Genomic DNA, 27,668 nt, shown 5'->3' with positions numbered 1-27,668 from the left:
TAAAGGGAGTCTGTCAGTCTGTACTTAGCACACAGCCTTGTAGGAGAAACAGCCCGTTAAAAATAACAACTTTAGTGATCAGATTACTGACTCTGTTCTGCAAATCCTGAAGTTTACCAAATGTGGTAATTATGGTTCTCAGTGCACTTTGGCATAGCTTAAAGGCTCAGGGCATCACACTGGTTTTGCACATCCCAGTGATGAACTGAGCCCCCTCCCCCTCCCCCTGTATCACCCCTGACAGAGCCTCCTCCCCCTTTTTCACCCCTGACTCAGCACCCTCCCTCTATATTACCCCTGACTGAGCCCCCTCCCTTGTATCACCCCTAAATGAGCACTCTCCTCCTGTATCACATCTGGCTGCGTCACCTCCCTATGTATCATCCTGACTGAGCCCCTCTTCCCCTGTATCACCACTGACTGAGCCACCTCCTTTTCTATCACCCTCACTGACTGAACCCCATCTCCCTGTATAACCCCTGAGTGCGCCACCTCTCCCTGTATCACCCCTGACTGTGTCCCTCCCCCCGTATCACCCCAGACTGCGCACCATCCCTTTGTATCACCACTGGCTGCTCCACATTCCTCCTTATCACCCTGACTGAGCCCCTCTTCCCCTGTATCACCACTGACTGAGCCACCTCCTTTTCTATCACCCTCACTGACTGAACCCCATCTCCCTGTATAACCCCTGAGTGCGCCACCTCTCCCTGTATTACCCCTGACTGTGTTCCTCCCCCTGTATCACCCCAGACTGCGCACCATCCCTTTGTATCACCACTGGCTGCTCCACATTCCTCCTTATCACCCTGACTTAGCCCCTCTTCCCCTGTATCACCACTGACTGAGCCACCTCCTTTTCTATCACCCTCACTGACTGAACCCCATCTCCCTGTATAACCCCTGAGTGCGCCACCTCTCCCTGTATCACCCCTGACTTGTCCCTCCCCCTGTATCACCCCAGACTGCGCACCATCCCTTTGTATCACCACTGGCTGCTCCACATTCCTCCTTATCACCCTGACTGAGCCCCTCTTCCCCTGTATCACCACTGACTGAGCCACCTCCTTTTCTATCACCCTCACTGACTGAACCCCATCTCCCTGTATAACCCCTGAGTGCGCCACCTCTCCCTGTATCACCCCTGACTTGTCCCTCCCCCTGTATCACCCCAGACTGCGCACCATCCCTTTGTATCACCACTGGCTGCTCCACATTCCTCCTTATCACCCTGACTGAGCCCCTCTTCCCCTGTATCACCACTGACTGAGCCACCTCCTTTTCTATCACCCTCACTGACTGAACCCCATCTCCCTGTATAACCCCTGAGTGCGCCACCTCTCCCTGTATCACCCCTGACTGTGTCCCTCCCCCCGTATCACCCCAGACTGCGCACCATCCCTTTGTATCACCACTGGCTGCTCCACATTCCTCCTTATCACCCTGACTGAGCCCCTCTTCCCCTGTATCACCACTGACTGAGCCACCTCCTTTTCTATCACCCTCACTGACTGAACCCCATCTCCCTGTATAACCCCTGAGTGCGCCACCTCTCCCTGTATCACCCCTGACTGTGTTCCTCCCCCTGTATCACCCCAGACTGCGCACCATCCCTTTGTATCACCACTGGCTGCTCCACATTCCTCCTTATCACCCTGACTTAGCCCCTCTTCCCCTGTATCACCACTGACTGAGCCACCTCCTTTTCTATCACCCTCACTGACTGAACCCCATCTCCCTGTATAACCCCTGAGTGCGCCACCTCTCCCTGTATCACCCCTGACTGTGTCCCTCCCCCTGTATCACCCCTGACTGCGCACCATCCCTTTGTATCACCACTGGCTGCTCCACATTCCTCTGTATCACCCTGACTGAGCCCCTCTTCCCCTTTATCACCCCTGACTAAAACTCTTCTTCCCCTACTACAAACAAAATGAGGCCCTTCATAATAAGTTATAGCCTTATAGGTGGCAGAGAGATTTCTGTAAAAAGTCTATGGGGGATGTGGGGGAAAGCTCTTTCGATATTATTCCAATGTCATACATAACTGATTTAGGACCCCCATCACTATAAGAGGGGACATTCACTGAATGTATTTGCTGCAGAATTTCTACAATGGAAATCCCACAGTAAATTAACAGCGGAAATATACACAAATATATTGTGCAGATATTGCTGCATTTACTGCTATCTAATGTGAGGCTGTAGCCTCTGATACAGCTAGGGGGCGCTGTTTGTTCTCCCCAGAATGTGCATGCAGACGGATGAAGTCCATAGGTGTGCATGAGAGTCACGGATTTCCGGTCCGGGTTTTCCAGGTGGCTGAAGGCCACAGGTTTGTGTGTGTTTAAAAGCCCTGCAGTAATGTAAAGTATGGGAGTGACAGGACATGCAGGCCGTGTCAGGTGCCTGGCCAGGTGAGGCCAGGTGTGCGAGGTGCACGTCAGTGTCAGTCTGGTGTGTGCTGGTCTGCAGAGTGCATGGAGGCCAGCAGAGCCAGCACCCAGGGCAGCTGAATAGCCTGGCACCTGCAGCGTACACAGAGATGCAAGTCGTCCATGGTACTGGTCTCGGAGGTGGACAGTCCTGTGCCCGGAGGTGGACAGTCCTGTGCCCGGAGGTGGATGTGGACAGTCCTGTGCCCGGAGGTGGATGTTCTGTGCCCGGAGGTGGATGTCCTGTGCCCGAAAGAGGACTAGCATGTGCAACGATTGCAAACAGGTGGATATGGTGCCCGGCTGCTATCCTGAGGGTATTCTGAACTGTGTACGACTGTGTGAGTAAAGAGTGAGTGCAGAGACTCTGTCTTATTTGTACCCGGCCGCACTCCAGAGGATAAAGAGTGCAGTGCGCTGAGTGAGTACAGAGACTGTGACACAGCGATGCAGGACACCCACGAGAACTAGTCAGAGGAGGGCTGGCGTGAGTAGTGTCTGCAACATATGAGGCTGTGTGTATGGAGACGTATAGAGACTGAGATGGTGTGCGGTCGCCCAGGGAAACTGGACAAGGGAAGTATGGCCTATTTAGGGACTGCAAATCTAAAGCCATGTGAAATGTATTGCATTGAACTGGTGTAAACTGATCACTGAAGTTATATGCATTTATGTATACTGGACTTTAATGCTGTGAAGAAACACATTAAAAGAGACTTTTGTGTTTGAATTTGTGGGTCACTGCTTCTTCACTGCGTACGGTGCTAGTACAGCTTTACACTAAAGATACACCTTTACCACAGACCTGATCCACTGTATTGCAAAGGATGAAATCGGTCGTGAATATGCACAGCACAAATTGCACAGCACGTTGTCAAATCTGCATCGGTCAATTCCCGCTGTGGATTTTCTCAGCGTATAGACAAGATGTCATAAAATCTCATCCACTACACTGGTGCTACAACACATTTATCATTAAATTTGCACCAAAATGTGGGCACCAACCTCTGCTATATCATTAAGACGTGTACTACCTTATGTTATGCCCTGATATTAGCGTGTTTTACAGCACAATTGGTGGTCTTTGTATTTATTTCTATGTAGCTACATAGTGGGCCCCAAGAATGATTTCTTCTGGTGGGCCTAAGGTGCTCCAGTCCAACGCTGGCCATGTGCCTGACAATGCATCAGGATGGATGCATGTGGGCGTACAGACTAGATAGCCAGACTGACCCAGCTCCACTTCCTAAAATAAAGGCTGCTGCTACACCTGCTGAGGACCCCATGCAGATTAGGGTACTCAGTCACAACAATCGCAAAAGTTGTCAAGAGTTGGGCCTTTGTTTTTATTGTGGGGAAGCTAGTCATCAGACACGTGTCTGCCCAAAATACCCACTTGTGCGCACAGTTATTTCCCTTTTATTCTTCTCAATTATTGCTCCCTGTTTATTTATCATATTATGATTAAACCCTGTTGCGTGAGGCCTTCATTGATTGGTTTGGCGCCCAATTTTATTGATGCTACTGTTGCCAAAAAACTTGATCTACTACTAGTGAAAATATGTCCTTCTAGGAAAGTCATTGCCATTGATAACACACCTGTCACCCAGGTGGTAGTGAAGTTCGTCACCCAGAAGGTGTCACTGCTCATTGGTACCCTACATAGTGAATCCATTTCATTTTTGTTCTAGAAAATGTGTCAGACACTGTGGTTTTAGGCATGTCTTGCTTACATAATCATAACCTGGTTATTGACTGGCATTTGGGTGGTATTGTACACTGGAGTCCAGAATGTCAGAAAAAATACATGTCCTTATGTGTGAATCTGTCTCAAACCATACCTAGAGATTTAGCTCATGTGTTTGAAAAAAAAAAAAAACTGCTCCCACACAGACATTATGTCACAAGTGGGTCACATCCTCCTGGGAGATCTGGGGTTAGAAAATAACTACGTATTGTGAATTGCAGATCTTCCATTTACCCTGTGTGTTTTGAGTTTCATATGAAATTAATTTTTTTTCCTTTGGTGCTGCAGAGGTTAATCACCCGTTCTATGCTGGTTAGAAACTCGCAGCTCCATCTCACAGCCGTTCTTGACCTGGTCATTTCCTCTCCCTATAAAATCTGTCCAGACCTTCTCTTCCTTGCTAGCAAAAGTTTTTCTTCCTAGCTCCTTGGGATCGCTGTGCTAAATTGGAGATCGTTGTTGCTACTGGAGATTGTTGCATGCTGTTTTTGTGTGTATGTTTTCCTCACTGTCCTATTCCCACTTGATTGGCACATTTCCTATCCTTCCCTATAATATATTTCTCTACCTTTGGTGAGTGTTTTGTATGTTTGTTGCTTTCTGCTATCCCGGTCTGTCTTACCTGTTTATACACTGGCATACCTGTCCCAGGCCCTCAGGGGTAGGAGACAAATTAGGGAATAACAGGGGAACAAGTAAGGCTGGTGGCCCAAACCTCCTTTGGAGCAGGGACAGTTAGTGCCCCAGTCCTAGGGACGGTTCATGGTCCCTTTCCATAATCACATAGATTCACAGCGTGACAGGTGCTGATTGTGCTATTGAGCTTATACTTAATTCCCAGGGGTAAAATATATAACATTGTTATACAGAGATTTTGGTGCAAATGATGTCTGAGCGGTTTTATACTAACCCCTTCCCGACATCTGACGCCTTGCAAAAAACAATCCCTCACATGACCATATTGATGGAAAAATAAAAAAGCTATGGCTCTGGGAAGAAAGGGAAAAAAACGGAAATGTAAAAACAGAAAATGACCCGGGGTGAAAGGGTTAAGTTTATAGTGTCATATTAAGAACACTAATTCAGTTTTACCAGATTGGCTCTAGTTTCTGAGATATTTCATGCAATAAAATGCTAATTAATTATGTAAATATTATACAATGTCATTTTCTGGATATTTTTTAAATTTTGTCTCTCAAAGTTGAAGTGTACCTACAATAAAAATTACAAACCTCTCCATTCTTTGTAGGTGGGAAAACTTGCAAAATCTTCGGTGTATCAAATACTTATTATCCCCAATGTATCTCAAAAACTAGAACCAATTCAGCAAAAGTAATGAGATTTTTTAATTCTGCACGCTCAAAATACCCTAAATTCATTCAAAAAACCTTGGCACTTGAAAATTTTTTTTTTTGTAGTAAATGACCGTCACAGCTCACTTTCTCCTCCTCTACTCATTGCACACTGACCTGTGACCAGATCAGAGTATGCTCTTCCCATCATATTCAATTTGCCTGAAACATACTGTGGAAAACCTACAACAGAGCTAATGCAACTTTATTTTAAGAGGGTTTATAATACTTACATTGGATTCCACTGTATCAGTAGAAGAGTCTTCAACAAAATACATGCCAGTTTTCCCTAAACCGAAAAGGAACATAGTAAAAACCAATATGAATAGAGAAGAAACAAAAAGTAGGACCAATAGGCTAAAATATACAGTAAAGTGTAGGTGTGGAAAAAAGTGCTGCAAATTAAGAGTGCTTTCAAAACTAACAATGTTAATAGTTGATTTTTTCAATTAACAAAATGCAACACAAATGAATAAGAGGAATGAATCTAAATTATACAATATATGGTGGGACCACTCTATGAATTCAATGCAGCATCAAAGCATAAATTCCTTTAGATACACTTGCACACAGTTTTTGAAGAAATAGTGCCAAGAAGGTTGTTCCAAATATTTTGGATAACTAAGCCCAAATCTTCTGGAAATGCAGGCTTGTGCAAACACTTTTGACTCATCATGTAATACCAGATAGCTTCTATGATGATATCTTCTCATCAGCAGATCAGCAGGAGATCCTCACTAGAGGACTAATAAACATGCTCCTTCATAAGCATGATTTCGGTATAACCCTGCCCCCACCGATTGGCAGCTTTCTGCCTATGCACATTGCACATATCCTTATGATATGAGAAGTGCAGCGTGTGTATAGCAATGATTCAGTAACAGCCTGTGTGTGCACATAGTGGCATGGTGTTCGCATAGTGGCTCAATAACTAATACCAGTATGGTGACTAGATTGGGAGATGAGGTGCAAGGTAATAGAGGTGCAGTGATACACAACATAGAATTATGGTTGTGATATCTCAGTGTAAATTATTACGAGCCTAAAGCACCGTTAATACCACCGCGCTGGCTAACACTAATGCCACCGAGACGGACACATTAAAGAGGCTGTGCCTGTATCTATTTTCAGTGCATGCGACAACCCACACTAGTCGCACACTTAAAAACCACACAAAACCTACAAGAAACAAAATGAGCAAAAACCCTGCATTAACTAAATAAGTAAAAAGCAAAAGTGCATTTAGATAACACAGGGTTCTTAGTAATACTGTTTTAGATCAAAAATAGCATAAAAGCCATCCCACCGTCAACAAGGTGACTCTGATCAGGACGGTCCTACACTGTCTAATATTAAAAAAACCTTACTATGTGTCAAAGTTGACCTCAGTGTGTGAATAAGGGCAGACTAAAGGACTGAGTCCCAACCAGTGGACTGGTGCTTCTGCATAGGTAGCTGAAGCCCGGGCAGTTTTGCCCAGGGCAGGACGTGTGCATCAGTGAACACAGAGAGTTCCCCGGTCGTGGAGGGATACAGCAGCTCCAGACTGGAGAACAGTGGAAACAGGCATCGGGTCAATGGGATCGTCCCCAGGATGGGAGCTGATGAACAGATGGGACCCGAATGATCCATATAGACAGCAGGGAAAGCATAGGAACTGTTGACCTCTGTGAACTGTACCACTGGATGTGATGATGCCTTGCCGTTTGGTAAAGTTTAATCTTGGAACAAACATTGTGACTCTGTGGTGCTTCCTGGAATTAGGATTCTAGCTGAGACAGTGAGTACTCATCTCTTCATGTGCAAAGGACCGGGATGCTCACTGATTGTTGCTTAGTGGACTCACCCACCTCTACCACCCCGTGCCACCTTGTTACAGATCTACCAGCTTTTTGTGACTCTCTGGGGCTTCAGATCCCTAAGATTGTTGATTGGGACGCTCCTGGTCCTGAAGGTCTGCCAACTCCACCGGTCTGGTCCCAGAAAAGAAGGAACGAGGAGGCCCAGATCCCAGGAGTGGCAAAAGAGGATCACCTACCAATGGACTTCGCTGATTCTTGTTAGATTTAACTTAACTTGCTGTTAATCATTTTCTAAAATGCAGAAGTCAGCATATTGAAGTTGATTTTCTTTCTCTAGTAGTATTAGCCGGTCCAGGCTTATCTTTATAATGCTTCTTAATAAATTGGAAGCCGTTTATATTTTATGTGGAAATCTTTGCAAAATAGGGATGTTACATGCCTGGGGGAGCCCTGGTCGAAGGATTATTTTTTTCCTGGTTAATAGTGTTTTTTCCCTTTTTTTCTCCTTTGTGCAGGTCAAACTTTGGGTTCCACCTAGTAATTTTTCCTGGGGCTACGTTGATTTATTTCCTTTGTCCTCCTAGCGGGTTCATTTTGCTCCACTGGAGTAGTTTTGGGCCAGGTAATTTGTACCTGGGAATTATGGTTCTTTATTTTCTAATGTTCGCAATTGTTTACTTTTGTTTACCTTGTCCTTCTTGTTCCCCTGCCCTCGTGGTTTCCTCCAACCCATTCATTCTTATGCAGCTTCTTGTTCGCGAAACACGGGACAACCTGGAGGGTATGGGTTGTCACTGTATACTGGTGGTCTTGGGAGGTGACAGTTTCCAAGTTTTTCGATGTTGTGAGTACCTCATGAACACACTACGACACACATAATATCACTGAACGTTAGGGGTGTCTGTCAGGAAATAGGAAAAATGTCTTGTTGTCCCAATTACACTTCCGGAACTGTCCGCTGCATTTTGCTGGTACAAACGTGTTAAATATTAATTATTAATTGAATTATTCTTATTCTCAATTCTGTACTGAACACATTGCCTCTCGCTGACATTACAAAAGCTCTTTATGTATATATAGCTCAGAGTATAAGTCAACAACATATAGAGAGGACACGTGGTCTGTGGGACATATAAATAACGTCTCTTAGGAGGGTGGGGGTTGGTCACGTGGGGGCTGTCACCTCCTGCCTTCACCTTCATTCTCCATGGATGTCAGACAAGTCACAGAAGGAAGGAACAGCTGGTAGCCATGATTCTACTCCATGAAAGAAAGATGACTTCTACTACATCTCAGAAACGATGAGTAACAAGCGCTGACATTTACAAATGGACAATTTGTTCATAACTATTTCATCTATTTTTATGCTTTGCTGCAATGTGGTTTTTCTGTGGACAATTCAATAAACCACTACATTTTTTATGAAAATATCATGACATTTTTTCTTTAAGAGTAACGCACCTGGTAAATAGTTGTGATTAAATAAATGTGCAAAATAAGCATATTTAACAAAACGCAAAGCCCCTATTTGCAGGCACATGCCTGTGGGTGATGACAGCCCCCTTTGCCTGGTACAAGGCAGCTTTTCCCCTCACTCTGCCTGCATGTAATCCTATACTCCTTCCCCCCTCCCTCAAGAACGTATTGCTAGCAGCCCCACTCAGCTGTGTGCAAAAGCACTTGGCCGGGTGGGGGGTAATCTCTTTGTTCCTGCAAACTTACATACAATGGCACCCGATTATTGATATAGGTGTGAAACTTACATTTTTGGCATTTGCATCGGTAGGGCTACCCTCCCGTGCGTTTTCGAAGTTCCAGAACCAGCAGAATCCGAGAAGTGGATTTCTATTTAACTGGGTCATACAGCCACCCCATGTTTAGACTCAAATGTAAGTTAATCTCATGAGAAGCCTTGTAATACTTTCGGCATCCCTCTGTGAGCTTCCACCCAAGAGTTATGTTTAATAGAAGGTTTTTCAAAACTTTCCAATTGGGGCGTATCCAGCCCCTCAGTAATGTCACGAGCAAAGGGTATAAGAGATTCAACCTGATTTTTGGAGAGAGTCTTTTGCCCAGGAGGTCAGCTAACAGAAGCTCTGCAATCTGCTCTGATGCATTGTGATGTATCGCCCTTCCCCCCACCACATGGCTTGCCATTAGCTGAGCTGACTGTAGGTGTTTTTCTTCTTTAATCCCTTTTATTTTGTAATTGTTCTGTACATATTTTGATTGTCGCATTTTGTAATATCGTTTTATATACTTTTGTAAACACTGCCTAATCTTTTTGGAGTAAAAGCTATAATATTTACTAGTCTCGTTTTCCTTGCTCTAAACATACCCTAAGTCCTCCATCCAAGTCATAGCTACAGATTGGGTTGGCTCCTGAACTGTTATTAATCATAAGTAATAGGAGCTGGTGGCAGCAAAGCGTTCTGAGCTTGTTGGGCAAGCTGGCAGTGACGGCAAGGGTTTTATAAGAGGATTTCCCGCCTGTGATTGGGAATAGTTCTATCGCCCTCACTGCAGCGTGCCCAATAGCCAGTACATAGCAAGGCAGCCTTCCTGGTGACTAATTATCCTAGGTGCAGTTTCCTGACTGACCTGAGGGTAAGTGGGTGCCAGATAGCTGCAAGTTCCAAACCGGAACTGGGAAGTGGGATATAAATAAATCCTTCCAGATGAAGAACTGGGGGCAACCAAACAACCCCAGTTCATGACAGTCTTAATTCCCCAAGAAAAAGGAGGCTCAGTCTTCAGGGCTGACATAGTCTTCTTAGAGGAGACTCATGTTGATAAATCTGGAACTTTCAGGTTTGCCTTCCTTCCCTGTGTCCTATTCTGCCTTTAACATTAATAATAAGGGTGGAGTGGCAATTTTGATATCTTCAGGTTGCCCCTTGCTGGTGAACAAAACGCATATTGACCCTGGGGGTAGATTTGTTGTGTTGGAAGCTTCTTTGAGGGGTAGGCCAGTCATTTTATGTAATCTATTTGCTCCAAATACTGGATAGAACAGATTTCTGCGGAAGGTATTCTCTTTAATCCAAAACCTTACACAAGCTGCCTTACTAATTGGAGGAGATTTTAACATCCCTTTCTCTGAGGTATTTGATAGACATTCTGTTACCAATAAGCCTGCACCCAAAAAATTAATTAGGATGGTGAGGGATTTTAGAAAATTAATTATGGCCAACTCTTTGTTTGATTTATGGAGGATTGAACACCCTAAGTATAGGGCCTTCTTCTACCCCTCTCCATCATACCCATACAAAAATTGATTTCTTTTTGCTAACATAATAACCCTTAAAATGATGAAGAAGGTCGAGATGGGTCAAATCCCTTGGTCTGATCACGCCACTGGTATATTGGACCTCAAGTCCACTCAAATGTTTACGAGGGCTTGTCATTGGCGGTTGAATGAGTTTCTAATTAAGGACCCAGCTATCCGGGAGACCTTATTGGATCATCTCACTGACTGCTTTCAAAGAAATGAGGGTTCAGTTTCCTCTCTCTCAGCCCCTAAGGCTGTTGTGAGGGATTATTGTATAAAAGAAGGTTCCAGATTAAAAAAAGAATGATACATTTAAATTTAACAAAGTAACCTCTCAATTAGTCGAAGAGGAACATAAATTGGCCGTTTCACCCTCTTTGAGTGTACTGAAGAAAGTAGTAGGAATTAGAAATAGTCTAAAAGCTCCTGAGTGTCCTGTTCCAGCTGATACTACAGTGTGGTGTACATATTGCAAAACTTGGATTTGGTTCCCAAAGGGAGGTGAAAATGTTTGCTGTCTACTAGGGGGTGGAGGGGAGGGTTTGGGGGAAAGTGGGTGGTGGAGGAGGGGGGTAAATCATTAAAATGTTCTAAATGCCTAATCGTATGCTATTTGGTATAAGTTGTATTTACTTTACTTGTTGAATAAAAATATCTGATTTAAAAAAAGAAATAGTCTAAAAGATCTTTCTATGCATAAAGTTGAAAAACTACTTCTTTACAAAACACAAAAATATTACAAAAAAGGTAATAAAGCCCACTTACTATTGGCTAGGTTATTGAAGGAAAGGGCTTCGACCTCACATCCCCAAGCCCTTAGGGGAGTTGACGGTACGATTCATTACAATCCAACTGAAATCTCAAATTTATTTTTTGATTTTTATCGCAGATTGTATAACCTTCAAGATACCCTTCCTTCAAATAGGGCTGATAGAGATATCATGTTTATTTTTTTTAATCAGGTTTAAATCTTCCAATCCTCCCTCCTGGGGCTTTGCTGTCTCTTAATCAACCAGTGACTCAAGGGGAGATTGTGTGCAATCGGAGGGCTCTTCCTTTGGGCAAATTCCCTGGACCGGATGGGTTGACGCATTTATATTATAAAACTTTACTAGAGGAGCTTTCTCCCCATATGGTTAAGTTGTTTAACTCCTTTTTAAGGGCTCTCCTATCCCGGATACATTATCACATTCTTATTTAATTCTTATCCCGAAAGCCGGAAGTGATCCCTTAGACTGTTCAAATTATCGCCCAATTGTATTACTAAACTCTGACCTAAAAATTTTCACCAGCATACTGGCCTATAGGCTTAATTATTGGCTACCTCAACTTATCAAGTGGGGTTTGTCCCTAATTGGCAGAGAGAAGTGCTTAATTGCTGCGTGCACTGTGATCCCGAGACACTGGAAATCCTCCCAATCTCCGAATATGTCTGAATAGGTTAAGGAGATGACCAGCCTTCAAAGTATGGAGGAATTGTTCGCTGAGGTTAATGGTTCAATGGAGAAATATGTGCAGGTTTGGAGTCCTTGGATTTTGTATATGGACTCTCAGGATTTTCAATCCCTCTTTTCTAAGCCATAAGGAAGAAAGATTGAACAATACGGGTTAGATGGACGTCATTATATGGGTGCAAGCTGCCCCCTTTCTATATCAGATTTCATGGTTCCTCCCCCCTTTTTTCTTTCTCACTCCTGTCCTCTCCTTATTCCTCTTCTTCATCTCATTATTTCCTTTATACCATTATTATTTGGAGTGACCTAGCTTCTCTTGTTTGGATCGCTCTCTTTCAGCAGATACTTCATATGTATCGCCAAAGGTCAAACAGTCTCCCTGGATAGGGGATAAAACATCCGCCATGGATTTATTTTTCTTTTCAGATTTTGTTGGACTTGATTGAAAATGACTTTTGACCTAAAAGTTCTATTATTTCGGGACTTGTTGGCTACAGGTCTTGATATAGAGTTGTAAATGAGATTTCTTTTTGTACTCAGTAATCATTATGTTGCTGAATCCTTTGTTACTTGATTGTTCTGAATATCTTTTCAATTAAAAACAAAATTAAACATAATCAGCAGGGAGGAGACAACACCAGATGGGCAGTACATTTAATCGAGGTCTCCAATAGAAATAATTCACAGTCCCTCCTATTGAATTTAGATGCGGAAAAGGCATTTGACCGCTTAAACTGGTCCTTCATATTTGAGACAATTTAAAGTTCTTTGGAATTTCAGGTCCCTTCATGACAGCCATTGGTGCATTATATAGTTCTCCTTCAGCCTCAATTAAACTTCCATTTCACACTTCTCCCTCGTTTAGTATCTCAAATGGCACTCGGCAGGGATGCCCTCTATCATCTCTACCCTATGTCTTGTGCATCGAACCATTAGCGGAGATGATACGACAAAACCCTATCCGGAGTTGAGGTTAAGAACAAAGTGTTTAAGACCACATTATTTGCAGATGATGTCTTTTTAACTCTAACTAAACTCCATATTCCATTACTTAAAGGGAACCTGTCACCTCCCCCAGGCGTTTGTAACTAAAAGAGCCACCTTGTGCAGCACTAATGCTGCATTCTGACAAGGTGGCTCTTTTAGTTCTTGGTGCTGTAACTGCAGAAATAATCGCTTTTGCAATTTGTCCAAAATACCTTGAAACAGTCCTGGGGACAGGTCTTTCCCCCCTAATGCAGACGCAGCACAGCCGTCACTCACACCCTCTTGGCGCCGGGCGCCTCCTCCTCGCCATTGTTTTGAACTGTCCCAGCGCCTGCGCTGTTATGCCTTGGGCATGCGCAGTTAGCGCTGCCCGTCTTCTGACATCATTTAATGTCTAGCTGACTGCGCCTGTGTGGCTGCGCTGCCCGAGATCCCGCCCCCCAGTGTCTTCAGATTTATTCACACTGTGGGGCTGGGATTCCTGGGCATGCGCAGTGCATATCTTCGCCTCTCACTCATCTCCCTCTGCCTTCTTCAGACTGTGCGGCGTTAGCTGATCCCTAATCGCCGTGGCATCACATTTGGGAAGGTTCCATGCAATGCCACGGCGATTAGGGATCAGCTGACGCTGCACAGTCTGAAGAAGGCGGAGGGAGATGAGTGAGAGGCGAAGATATGCACTGCGCATGCCCAGGAATCCCAGCCCCGCTGTGTGAATGAATCAGAAGACACTGCGGGGCGGGATATCGGGCAGCGCGGCCGCACAGGCGCAGTCAGCTAGACATCAAATGATGTCAGAAGACCGGCAGTGCTAACTGCGCATGCCCAAGGCATAACATAACAGCCCAGGCGCAGGGACAGTTCAAAACAATGCTGAGGAGGCGGCGCCCAGCGCCAAGAGGGTATGAGTGACGGCGGTGCTGCGTCTGCATTAGGGGGGGAAAGACAAGCCCCAGGACTGTTTCAAGGTATTTTGTACAAATTGCAAAAGCGATTATTTCTGCACTTACAGCACCAAGAACTAAAGGAGCCACCTTGTCAGAATGCAGCGTTAGTGCTGCACAAAGTGGCTCTTTTAGTTACAAACGCCTGGGGGGTGACAGGTTCCCTTTAATCTTATGGAAGATCTTAAAAAGTATGGGAATCTATCGGGTTATAAACTGAACACTTCTAAAACAAAAGCCCTAACATTAAATAATCCAACTGATGTATTGGACCAATATTACTGGGTGGCTAATCTACATAGGATTCCCTCATGGGTTTCATTATGGGATTACAACAAATGGACAGAGATAGAAAAATTATGGATGCTCCTATCCATCCGAACTTGTTATTGTGGTCAACTACATCCACTAAAATAACAGTTTCTTTGTTGGGTCCTATGCGGTTTATGAGGGAGATCTGTATTACATGTATGAAGTTTAGCCTGGCTTCCCCTAACTCACCAATGATCTTTCATAAATCAACCTTTGATACCGAATAGTATGGACTCTGCAATAGTCCATCCGTGGATCTCTGCGGGATTATTCAGATATGCAGATTTGGTAGATGGGGACACGCTGGAGCTTCTTTCGTTTAATGCCATTAAGTCTAAATTTGCCATTTCTAACAAATAGTTCTTCCAGTACTTGCAAGTCAGGCACTTTGCCTCTTCGCTTTATGGTATATCGAAGGTGTTTATGCCTACTGATTTTGAGAGGATTTTCAAAAGGGGTACGTCAACCAAAGGATTAATTTTGGAATTATATAGGATTCTAAGTTGTCCTCAGGAGGGCCAACAACTTAAACATCCCTACGTGAGCAGATGGAAATCTATCCTGGGGAGGTTATCACCCCATTGTTGGCAGACCATATGGGAAAAAGCGTCCAAGTCCTCCTTTTGTACCCTTTACAAGGAAAATCAGTATAAAATATTGATGTTCTGGTATTACACCCTTGATGTCTTCCACAGATTGAACCCTCAACTCTCAATCCTGTGCTGACGATGTGGGTCCAAGGTGGGCACTCAATATCACATTTTTTGTTCTTGTCCCGAGAACACGGGTTTTTGGGATGAAGCGAGAGTCTTAATCAACAGGGTTCTCTATGTGGAGGTGGGGCTTGACCCTGTTATATATTTGCTTAATGTTTCCCCTAAAGGGATGGAGAAAAATTTAGCCAGGCTGTTGCTACATATCCTTATGGCAGCAAGGAGCCTGATTGCCCTTAACTGGAAGCAGTTCTCTCCTCCATCTCAGCCTCACTTGCTGAATAGAATAGCTGACATTCGTAGGTTGGGGTATATGACGGCTTTGATGGGAGTGAGAGTGGATGGTTTTTACTCTGTTTGTGCCCCTTGGGATTATTACTGTGCTCAGAGGAGTAGTTAGGATTTCTTCTAACTCCTCTTACCTCTTCTGGAACTTGCATCTCTCTCCTCATCCTTACTTTGTTGTGTGATTCTTGTCTTTTTGTTTTCCTATGTGGGATCCAATTATTATTATTATTATTATTATTATTATTAATATTTAATTTTTATTTTATTTAATCTAATATTTTTTATTGTGAATTTCAGCACACGGTATATTGGAGCTAGCTAACAGAGGTGTTAGAAGTTTATGTTCCTATGAATATATGTAATCTTAAAAGTAATCCTTGTTTTTACTATTTAGCATCTCAACATTAGAGAGTGAATTTCCCTTTATCTGTCTAACATTACTTCATCCTCGTGGCTTCTCTGGTTCAATTTTATTGCTTTCTGTATAATAATAGTGAATGTCATTGTCTGTTCGGACTTGTGTCCAATTGTTAAACTAAAATTTTTTAATAAAAATTTACAGTAAAAAACAAACTATAATTTTAACCCCCGACTCTTTTTTCTTGGTTTTACATTTTAGTTTTTCGCTCCCCTTCTTCCCAGAGCCATAACTTTTTTATTTTTCTGTCAATATGGCCATGTGAGTGCTTGTTTTTTTGCGGGATGAGTTGTACTTTTGAACAACACCATTGGTTTTACCATGTCGTGTTCTAAGAAACAGGAAAAAAAATCCAAGTAAGGTGAAATTGCAAAAAAGTGCAATCACACAACTTTTTTGTTTGGCTTTTTTACTAGGTTCACTAAATGCTAAAACTGACCTGCCATTATGATTCTCCAGGTCATTACGAGTTGATATATAGCAAATGGGGTGCTCACTACGTTAGTTTGGTGCTTGAGGAGAAAAAATAGAACATCAAAAAAATTAGACTCCAGCACACAATAATAGTGAAAATAGTTCAGTCATGAATTTATTAGGAATTCCAATAACGTTTAAATGACGTTTTCCGTCTATATACACCGCATACGTAGAAGAAAAAAATTATTTCAATAGTATTCAGCACTTTCGCAGGTAATTATTTCAACGTCTCGGCTAATTAGCCTTTTTCAAGTAAACCTGTACATGTATCAGTGCCATGAATCCAGCTGTACGTGGTCCGTAGTAGACCGCACTACGGACCACGTACAGCTGGATTCATGGCACTGATACATGTACAGGTTTACTTGAAAAAGGCTAATTAGCCGAGACGTTGAAATAATTACCTGTGAAAGTGCTGAATACTATTGAAATAATTTTTTTCTTCTACGTATGCGGTGTATATAGACGGAAAACGTCATTGAAACGTTATTGGAATTCCTAATAAATTCATGACTGAACTATTTTCACTATTATTGTGTGCTGGAGTCTAATTTTTTTGATTACGAGTTGATAGACACCAAACATGTCTCGATTCTTTTTTATCTAAGCAGTGAAAAAAATTTCCAAACTTTGTAAAACAAAAAAATACAAATTTGCGCCATATTGCGATACCCGTAGCCTCTCCATTTATCGTGATCTCGGGTTGGGTGAGGGCTTATTTTTTGCGTGCCGAGCTGAGGTTTTTAATGATACCATTTTGGTGCAGATACAATCTTTTGATCGTCTGTTATTGCATTTTAATGCAATATCGCGGTGACTAAAAAAAAAGTAATTTTGGCGTTTTTACTTTTTTTCTCGCTACGCTGTTTAGTGATCAGGTTAATCCTTTTTTTATTGATAGATAGGTGATTCTGAATGTGTCGATAGCAATCGTGTATGACTGATTTGATTTTTATTGGTTTATTTTGAATGGGGTAAAGGGGGTGATTTGAACTTTTATATTTTTTATATTTTTACAAACAATTTTTTTTTAGTTTTGTCATGCTTCAATAGTCTCCATAGGAGACGAGAAGCTGCCACAACTCGATCGGCTCTGCTACATACAGGCGATGATCAGATAGCCTCCATATAGCACATTTACTCACTTGCTATGAGGGCCGACCACTGGGTGGTGCTCACAGCAAGCTGACATTGACAACCATAGAGGTCTACAGGAGACCTCAGGTTGTCATTCCAACACACCGGTGAACCACGATCACGTGACGGGGGTCACTGGTATGCGTATTTTCGGCCCAATGGGTGGAAGCTCGGTTTAAATGCTGCTGTCAGAATTTGACAGCAGCATTTAACTGGTTAATAGCCTTGGGTGGATCGCAATTCCTCCCATGGCTATTGTGGACACATGTCAGCTGTTCAAAACGTGGGCTCACCGCTGCAGCCCACATCAAAGGTAGGGAGTCCAACATCGGCATACTATTACGCCCGATGTCGGTAAGGGCTAAAGAGGAATAAAAAATTAACAATTGCAAAGGTCAGTATGTGGTTCGGACAAGCTAGGTGATCGCACTAATCTCCATCTTTTATATCCTTATAGTCATCACTTTATGAGGTATCCCCTAATCAGAATCACTCTTCTGTTTTGAAAGTAGCTCTGTGTGGCAGCTGACATACACTTGTGTGCAAGTGTACATAGAAGAATTATGCTGTTCTGAATGTAGAGGGTGGTCAATCCAATTATTGATTAAATTCAGACTTCTCTTTTGCTCATTCAATTTGCATTTTGTTAATTGATAAAAATAAACTATTATCACTTCTATTTTTTAAACCAAACTTTGCAGCATTTTTTTCTACGCCTGCCTAAAACTTTTACACAGTACTATATATATATATATATATATATATATATATATATATATACCCACAACTTTACAATGTCCAATGAAAATGTAATGCAATTTGAAGGTCACCAACCTAATAATAGTTCTCCGACAGTTTCTCTTGATGGTGCTACATTAATACACCTTCGATTTACCCTATATAGGAGATAAAAAAAGTATATTTACTTTATTGAAGTAGACTTAATATTTAATTATACATTCCTTTAAAGCTGTTTGATTATCATAGAGGTCTGAAATACAACAGCCCAGTTCCTTTTCAATGTTGCCATTTATTAACTTTATCATTTTGGAGATTTGACTAAAGGAAACCCCACCGATTTGGAGAATGTAGAGGCTCTGATGCATGTTCCCCGCCTGCTTAATGGCACTCAGCTATGGGCTGTATGGGAGCCCATTTAAGGTTACAGCGGAGCCCATAAGCCATCACTTTTTAAGATGCTTGTTGAAGGCAAAAAAAAAGAAATTCTGATACGTAAATTACAACAAACAGAGGGATTTACAATGTGGCACCAAATAAACAGAAAAGCATGGCAGATTCACAATATAAACTGTAAACATTATTAGATAGAACTTAGATCTTAGTGACAATATACACTGGTGAAGGTTCTCCAGCAAAACATTTCTGAACTGTAGCAACGATTACATTATATATAGTTGTGCTCAAAAGTTTATATACCCCGGCAGAATTTTTGCTTTCTTGGCCTTTTTTCAGAGAATATGAATGATAACACCAAAACTTTTTCTCCACTCATGGTTAGTGGTTGGGTGAAGCCATTTATTGTCAAACTATTGTGTTTTCTCTTTGTAAATCACAATGACAACCCAATACATCCAAATGACCCTGATCAAAAGTTCACATACCCCATTTCTTAAAACCGTGTATTGCCCCCTCTAACATCAATGACAGCTTGAAGTCTTTTGTGGTAGTTGTGGATGAGGTTCTTTATTCTCTCAGATGGTAAAGCTGCCCACTCTTCTTGGCAAAAAGCGTCCAGTTCCTGTAAATTCCTGGGCTGTCTAGCATGAACTGCACGCAGGAGATCTCCCCAGAGTGGTTCAATGATGTTGAGGTCAGGAGCCTGAGATGGCCACTCCAGAACCTTCACTTTGGCCAATGACAGGTACACTTGGCCTTGTGTTTTGGATCATTGTCATGTTGGGATATCCAAGTATGTCCCATGCGCAGCTTCCGGGCTTATGAGTGCAAATTTGCCTCCAGTATTTACCGATAACGTGCTGCATTCATCATTCCTTCAACTTTGACCAAGTTTCCTGTGCCTTTGTAGCTTATACATCCCTAAAACATCAGCGATTCTCTTCCGTGTTTTACAGTAGGAATGATGTTTCTTTCATCATAGGCCTTGTCGACTGCTGTCCAAATGTAACGTTTATGGGTGTGGCCAAAAAGTTCAATTTTGGTCTCATCACTCCAAATTGCCTTGTTCCAGAAGTTTTGAGGCTTGTCTCTGTGCTGTTTTGTGTATTGTAGGGGGAGATACTTTGTGGCATTTGAGCAGTAATGGATTTCTTCTGGTGACTCGGCCATGCAGCCCATTTTTCTTCAAGTGCCTCCTTACTGTGCATCTTGAAACAGTCACACCGCTAGTTTCAGAGACTCCTGTATTTCAGCTGATGTTATTTGTGGGTTTTTCTTTGCATACCGAACAATTTTCCTGACAGTTGTGGATGACTTTTCTGATGGTCTACATGACCAAGGTTTTGTTTTTACAGAGCCCCTGATTTTCCATTTGTTAATTACAGATTGAACTGAGCTGACTGGCATTATCAATTCCTTGGATATCTTTTTGTATACCTTTCTTGTTTTATGCTTTCACCTTGACTCACAATCCAGAAACGTCATTGGCTGGTGAAAGATGCAAGAATCTGTCTGGATCACAGAAACTCACTCAGCTTTTATTCACACACACACTGATTACAAGCAAACAGGTCACAGGTGAGGATGTTACTAGTGATGAGCGAATATACTCGTTACTTGAGATTTCCCGAGCACGCTTAGGTGTCCTCCGGGTATTTGTAAGTGCTCGGAGATTTAGTTTTCCTTGCAGAAGCTGAATGATTTACAGCTATTAGCCAGCTTGATTACATGTGGGGATTCCCTAGCAACCAGGCAACCCCCACATGTACTTATGCTGGCTCGTAGCTGTAAATCATTCAGCTGCGGCGATGAAAACTAAATCTCCGAGCACTTACAAATACTCGGAGACCACCCGAGCATGCTCTGGAAATCTCGAGTAACGAGTATATTCGCTCATCACTAAATGTTACCTTTAGTAGCCATAAAAAGCCATTTGTGACAACTTCTGCGCATGTTATCAGGCCAAAATCAAATCACAAGGGTATGTAAACTTTTGATCAGGGTCATTTGGATGTTTTAGGTTGTCATTACGATTTAAAAAGAGAAAACACAGAAGTTTGACAACAAATGGCTTCACCCAACCACTAACCATGAGTGGAGAAAAAGTTTTGGTGTTATCATTTATATTCTGTGAAAAAAATGACAAGAAAGCAAAAATTGCTGCCAGGGTATGTAAACTTTTGAGCACAACTGTATATATAGATATACATATTTGTTTAGCACAAACTTTTAACCACATATATTTAGATATAATACTAAATACAAATTCTTATACAAAAGCCTCTCTTTTTAAAGCCACTTACGTGTCGGAAAACACTTACCAAAAGGTTGCAACTCAATGGTCAAAAGAAAAGCATTACTACTTTCCCCTAATATCTATATTTTTATGTACAGGGCGTAAACTACAACCCAGGAAAATTTTCAAAGATAATACCTTTAGGATTAACTGCTATTACAACAACTAATATAGCGCAAACAACAATCCATAACACCTGTCAGCCATGTAAGGAATATATTATATGTTTACAAACATAATCTTTCACACCTCCGTTGTCAGGTGACCCGGAACCACGGGCTCCTTCCCTGTCCCTAAAACTAGGGGGCACCCTAGCTCACCCTCTTCCCCAGGATACTTCTGAAGGTGAAGAAGCTGGGGGCTCCACCCTTGCCTTGTCTCCTGAATCAGCAATCTGTCTATTCTCTTCCCCCACCCAAGGAAGAAGGGAGCAACCGTGCATCACAGTACACCAACCAGACGAACAAGGCAACATGAACAAGGGCAACTGAAAATACCAGGCATACAAATATTCATTGATGAGCTTCAAGAGGTAGTCACCGGGAATGGTTTTCACTTCACAGGTGTGCCCTGTCAGGTTTAATAAGTAGGATTTCTCGCCTTATAAATGGGGCTGGGACCATCAGTTGTGTTGTGCAGAAGTCTGGTGGATACACAGCTGATCCCAAGTGTCCCCAAGTGCAGTGGGAAAAACCATCAAGCGCTACAAAGAAACTGGCTCACATGAGGACCGCCCCAGGAAAGGAAGACCAAGAGTCACCTCTGCTTCTGAGGATAAGTTTATCCGAGTCACCAGCCTCAGAAATCGCAGGTTAACAGCAGCTCAGATTAGAGACCAGGTCAATGTCACACAGAGTTCTAGCAGCAGACACATCTCTACAACAACTGTTAAGAGGAGACTTTGTGCAGCAGGCCTTCATGGTAAAATCGCCGCTAGGAAACCACTGCTAAAGGACAGGCAACAAGCAGAAGAGACTTGTTTGGGCTAAAGAACACAAGGAATGGACATTAGACCAGTGGAAATCTGTGCTTTGGTCTGATGAGTCCAAATTTGAGATCTTTGGTTCCAACCACCGTGTCTTTGTGCGATGCAGAAAAGGTGAACGGATGGACTCTACATGCCTGGTTCCCACCGTGAAGCATGGAGGAGGAGGTGTGATGGTGTTGGGGTGCTTTGCTGGTGTCACTGTTGGGGATTTATTCAAAATTGAAGGCATACTGAACCAGCATGGCTACCACAGCATCTTGCAGCGGCATGCTATTCTATCCGGTTTGCGTTTAGTTGGACCATCATTTATTTTTCAACAGGACAATGACCCCAAACACACCTCCAGGCTGTGTAAGGGCTATTTGACCAAGAAGGAGAGTGATGAGGTGCTACGCCAGATGACCTGGCCTCCACAGTCACCAGACCTGAACCCAATCGAGATGGTTTGGGGTGAGCTGGACCGCAGAGTGAAGGCAAAAGGGCCAACAAGTGCTCAGCATCTCTGGGAACTCCTTCAAGATTGTTGGAAGACCATTTCCGGTGACTACCTCTTGAAGCTCATCAAGAGAATGCCAAGAGTGTGCAAAGCAGTCATTAAAGCAAAAGGTGTCTATTTTGAAGAACCTAGAATATAAGACATATTTTCAGTTGTTTCACACTTTTTTGTTAAGTATATAATTCCACGTGTTAATTCATAGTTTTGATGCCTCCAGTGTGAATTTACAATTTTCATAGTCATGACAATACAGAAAAATCTTTAAATAAGGGGTGTGTCCCCAAGCTTTTGGTCTGTACTATATATATATATATATATATATATATATATATATATATATATATATATATATATATATATATATATATATATATATATATAAATTATTTGGTAGAATTCACCTTCATAACATGGTATAATTATATCATGTCATTGTTAAATACACTTTGGTTTTTTTATTCTGGTGTATGATTTAATTCTTATTTCAACATCACACTATTGCATGTGTTTTTATAATTTCATGTGTGACTTTATTTATATATAATTTTTTCACCTGCACGGTGGAAAAATTCATGGACACTAATAATTTGCAGTTTTGTAATGTCATTCTAGTATTTGCTAGATCGCTTGCTATATGTAACACCCAATTGTTAAGTGAATTAAGAATATCTGTGTTATATCTTGTAAAAGAATATATAAATGACTGCATGTTATCTGATCATTAGTCATGAGTAAGACTGCGTAGTGCAGTCGAAACGCGTTGATTGGGTCATGTTGACCATGTAAATTTTTCTTTTTTATGCACTATATTTTCTTTTGAAAAATAAAAAGAAAAGGAAAATCCAGTCCTGTTGAGCCGGACTCCAATTTTTTCTATTTTCATTGCCTCACACTTACCAGATGCCTCGGGACAAATCTTTACCTACCATGAGGCCTCAGAACTATTTTTTACTTCCCATGATTCCTGAGAACTATTCTTTACCTACTATGATCCCTCAAGTACAATTCTTAGCCCACAATGATGCCTCAGAACAATGCCAGGGAAAGCTAAAAACATCATTTTTTTTTAATCAAGTACTTTTTATTAAGGCATATATCCAAAATGTAATACAGTTTGACACAAACTCCAGACAGATATCAAAATTACAAAGCAGATTGATACATTTTATTTTTTCATGAACTAGCCCCTTTACCCAGTACCCCACCCCACCTCCCCCCAACCCAATATCCTTTATTGTCAAACTAATACCTCTCCTCTTGATAAATTTATACATAGCTTTACAAAAGCTCAGCCGCACAAGTACAATTTCTGCAGAGGTAATTAACCAACTCCCAACCTACTCTGCAATAGCTCAACAGACGCCACACCCGGATAATCCATCCATCCGCCCTTAACAGGGACACCCATAATATATACTGTAGAAAACAAATAGAACATTATCTGTGCTAAATAACAATGCATAAAAAGTTTTTGCATAGCAGGTAATATATATTGGTAAGGTCAGTACCCAGTATGAGCAGAGGAGGAGATAGCCAAAGTGCAAATTTACCCATTTATATAAGCAATAGCTATAGATGGTGGCAAGTCAAAAGGTCGAGGTAGTAGGTCAATGTGGACACCGTGGGTCATATGTGCCTCTGAATAATATAAATAACAACAAGTGGAAGGAATAGGAAAATAAATAAAAACAAGGTTAAAATTAAGAACATCCGGAAAGGGAGGGTTTAAAGATGTGCACGGGATATGAAGTACAATAAATAGGGATCATTAAGTATAACTGAAAACAGCATTATAGCAAAGAAATAAAACTGAGGGATTCATTCAGGCCTTAAGAGGGCCATCGTGTCCAGGGTAACAACCCATTTTGTTTTCGTCTGGAACAGAAGTTTCTTAGTCACCCCCTCTGACTCCCATATGAATGATATCTTTCCTCAGGACCTTAAGTGATGTTGCATCAGAATTGTGATGCGACTTAAAGTGGCGGGGGATCGTTTTTTAGGTCAGAAGGGTCGGCCACTGTCTTGGCCGCACAAATGTCCCACACATGCTCATGTACCCGCTCTCTAGGCTCCCTGGAGGTGAGGCAACGTACAGTTGGTACGGAAAGTATTCAGACCCCTTTAAATTTTTCACTCTTTGTTTCATTGCAGCCAGTTGGTAAATTCAAAAAAGATCATTTTTTCTCAGTAATGTACACTCTGCACCACATCTTGACTGAAAACAAACAGAAATGTATACATTTTTGCAAATTTATTACAAAATAAAAACAAATATCACATGGTCATAAGCATTCAGACCCTTTGCTCAAACACTCATATTTAAGTCACATGCTGTCCATTTCCTTGTGATCCTCCTTGAGATGGTTCTACTCCTTCATTGGAGTCCAGATGTGATTAATTAAACTGATAGAACTTGATTTGGAAAAGCACACACCTGTCTATATAAGACCTCACAGCTCACAGTGCATGTCAGACCAAATGAGAATCATGAGGTCAAAAGAACTGGCCAAGAAGCTCAGAGACAGAATTGTGGCAAGGCACAGATGTTGCCAAGGTTACAAAAGAATTTCTGCAGTACTCAGGGTTCCTTAGAGCACAATGGCCTCCATAATCCTTAAATGGAAGAAGTTTGGTACCACCAGAAGTCTTCCTAGACCTGGTCGTCCACCCAAACTGAGCAATCATGGAAGAAGAGCCTTGGCAAGAGAGGTAAAGAAGAACCCCAAGATCACTGTGGCTGAGCTCCAGAGATGCAGTAGGGAGAAGGGAGAAAGTTCCACAAAGTCAACTATCATTGCAACCTTCCACCAGTCGGGCCTTTATGGCAGAGTGGCCCGAAGGAAGTCTCTCCTCAATGCAAGACATATGAAAGCCCACAAACAGTTTGCTAAAAACACATGAAGGACTCCCAGACTATGAGAAATAAGATTCTGTGGTCTGATGAGATGAAGATAGACTTTTTGGCGATAATTCTAAGAGGTATATGTGGAGAAAAACAGGCACTACTCATCATCTGCCCAATACAATCCCAACAGTGAAACATGGTGGTGGCAGAATCATGCTATGGGGGTGGACAGGATGACTGGTTGCCAGTGAAGGAAACATGAATGTGGCCAGATACAAAGATCTCCTGGATGAAAACCTCTTCCAGAGTGCTCTGGACCTCAGACTTGTCCGAAGGTTCACCTTTCAACAATAATAGACAATAACACTAAGCATACAGCTAAAATAACAAGGGAGAGGCTTCCAAACAACTTTGTGGCTATTCTTGACTGGCCCAGCCAGAAGTCTGACCTAAACCCAATTGAGTATCTCTGGAGAGACCTGAAAATGGCTGTCCACCAATGTTCACCATCCAACCTGACGGAACTGGAGAGGATCTGCAAGGAAGAGGATCCCTAAATCCAGGTGTGAAAAACTTGTTGCATCATTCCCAAGAAGACTCATGGTTGTACTAGCTCAAAAGGGTGCTTCTACTCAATACTGAGCAAAGGGTCTGAATACTTATGACCATGTGATATTTCAGTTATTTTGTAATAAATTTGCAAAAAATTATACATTTCTGTTTTTTTTCAAGTCAAGATGGGGTGCATAGTAAACATTAATGAGAAAAAAATTAACTTTTTTGAATTTACCAAATGGCTGCAAAGAAACAAAGAGTGAAAAATTTAAAGGGGTGTGAATACTTTCTGCACCCACTGTATATCTTGGAACAGCCAAATGTAGGATAATATATTGCATTAGTACTGCTGCAAGATATATGTTGTCGAATATCAAACCGTTTGGAGCCATCTGAGGAGTGGAAGGTGGAACAGAACAGGACTTTTGCGAACGCAAGATAGTGGCCGCAGGAAACACAACTCAGAATAGGACCTTTAGTACCAAACGGATTAGTGACTGGTGGGATATAATGGCTCCAAACAAACAGGGCATTTAAATTCTTAGACCTCCTTGAGGTCATGGAGGGGAAGCTGACTAGGGAAGCCCCAAAAGAGGGCTCAGCTCCAAGAATAGCCAAATGTTTGCAAGAATTTGTCGCATATTGCTCCACTCATGGTTGTAGGTGGAGATAAACCGTATAGTTCCATTTCCATCCACATTCCTACGACCCCTAGATAAATGCAAAAGATCACAGTGGGTGTTCTCCTAGCTCTATCATACCCCCGCTTGATACACCTGCGACTATAACCTTGGGCATGCTTTGAAGCCCGATCAGCACACAATCCTGCCACCATTAGGGCCGTCCCTGTGTGACAGTTACTAAGGATGAGGCGGGTTTGCTCTTCTGACGACAGAATTCCCTGCGGCCACTGTCTTGCCTGCGCAAATGTCCTGTGCTGCTCCACCTTCCACTCCTCAGATGGCTCCAAACGGTTTGATATTCAACAACGTATATCTTGCAGCAGTACTAATGTAATATATTATGCTACATGTGGCTGTTCCAAGATATATGTTGGCCTCACCTCAAGGGAGCATAGAGTGCGAGTATGTGAGCCTGTGAGGGACATTTGTGAGTCCAAGGCATGGCCGACCCCTCTGACCTAAAAATGATCCCCCACCACTTTAAGTCTTATCATAAGTCTGATGCAACATCACTTAAGGTCCGGGGGATTGATATCATTCATATGGGAGACAAAAAGGGTGACTATAAGAAGCTTCTGGCCCAGAGAGAGAAAAAATGGATTGTTACCCTGGACATGATGGCCCCTAAAGGCCTGAATGAATCCCTCAGTTTTATTTCTTTCCTATAATACGGTTTTCAGTTATATCGTATTTTTCGGACTATAAGATGCACTTTTTTCCTCCCAAAATATGGAGAAAAATGAGGGGTGCGTTTTATAGTCCGGATGTATAAGCTCTGGCTGTGGTTGGGAGGTGGGGGTGCGGTAACTCCTGTGCCCGCTGCTAAAGAGAAATGAATATGCACTGCATTCCACCCCCATGGGAATGGAGGGCAATGAATACTCATTTCTTCCTGGCATCCTGGTATGATTGATTGGCCCCATCTCGTTCCTGGTAAGACTGATTGGCGTCGGAGTACGTGGCCGAGGCAAAGGCAGGATTAACCATTGTTATGGGTAATTAACCTTTTCTCTATTTCACATGATAATGTATTAATGGCGGGTTATGCAGCATGGAATGGGGATTATCATATTAACACAAAGTTGGACAGCTATGACACACTTAGCTGTGTATATGTGATATACTATAGTCCATTGCAGTAGATTACATGTCCTGCTGCTGCACCCCACATACGTGTATACTTATCCTGTCCTTTCTTCGGCCCTATTCTGCACCTGTGGATGTAATCATCCAGTAACTTAATACCCATGTACTGTATAGGTTGTACATATTTGTGATTTTTTTGTCTTTTCAATTTTTATGTTATAATAAAATTTTGATACTTTTATTGG

General features: G+C 42.2%; 1 protein-coding gene across 1 annotated transcript in view; it reads right to left on the bottom strand.

Moving 5' to 3' along the window:
* Window positions 1-27,668, bottom strand: part of LYST (lysosomal trafficking regulator) — a 591,077-nt gene that overhangs the window by 160,024 nt on the left and 403,385 nt on the right. Inside the window, exons 36-37 of the mRNA XM_077289098.1 lie at window positions 18,172-18,233; window positions 5,768-5,823 (exon numbers count right to left, since the gene is read on the bottom strand). Coding sequence (XP_077145213.1) covers window positions 5,768-5,823; window positions 18,172-18,233 — 118 coding nt within the window. The remainder of the gene's footprint in view (window positions 1-5,767; window positions 5,824-18,171; window positions 18,234-27,668) is intronic.

Source organism: Ranitomeya variabilis, chromosome 2 (assembly GCF_051348905.1).
Source record: "Ranitomeya variabilis isolate aRanVar5 chromosome 2, aRanVar5.hap1, whole genome shotgun sequence".
Lineage (NCBI taxonomy): Eukaryota > Metazoa > Chordata > Amphibia > Anura > Dendrobatidae > Ranitomeya > Ranitomeya variabilis.
The sequence above is the reverse complement of the archived record's forward strand: the minus strand, read 5'-3'. Positions and strand labels throughout refer to the sequence as shown.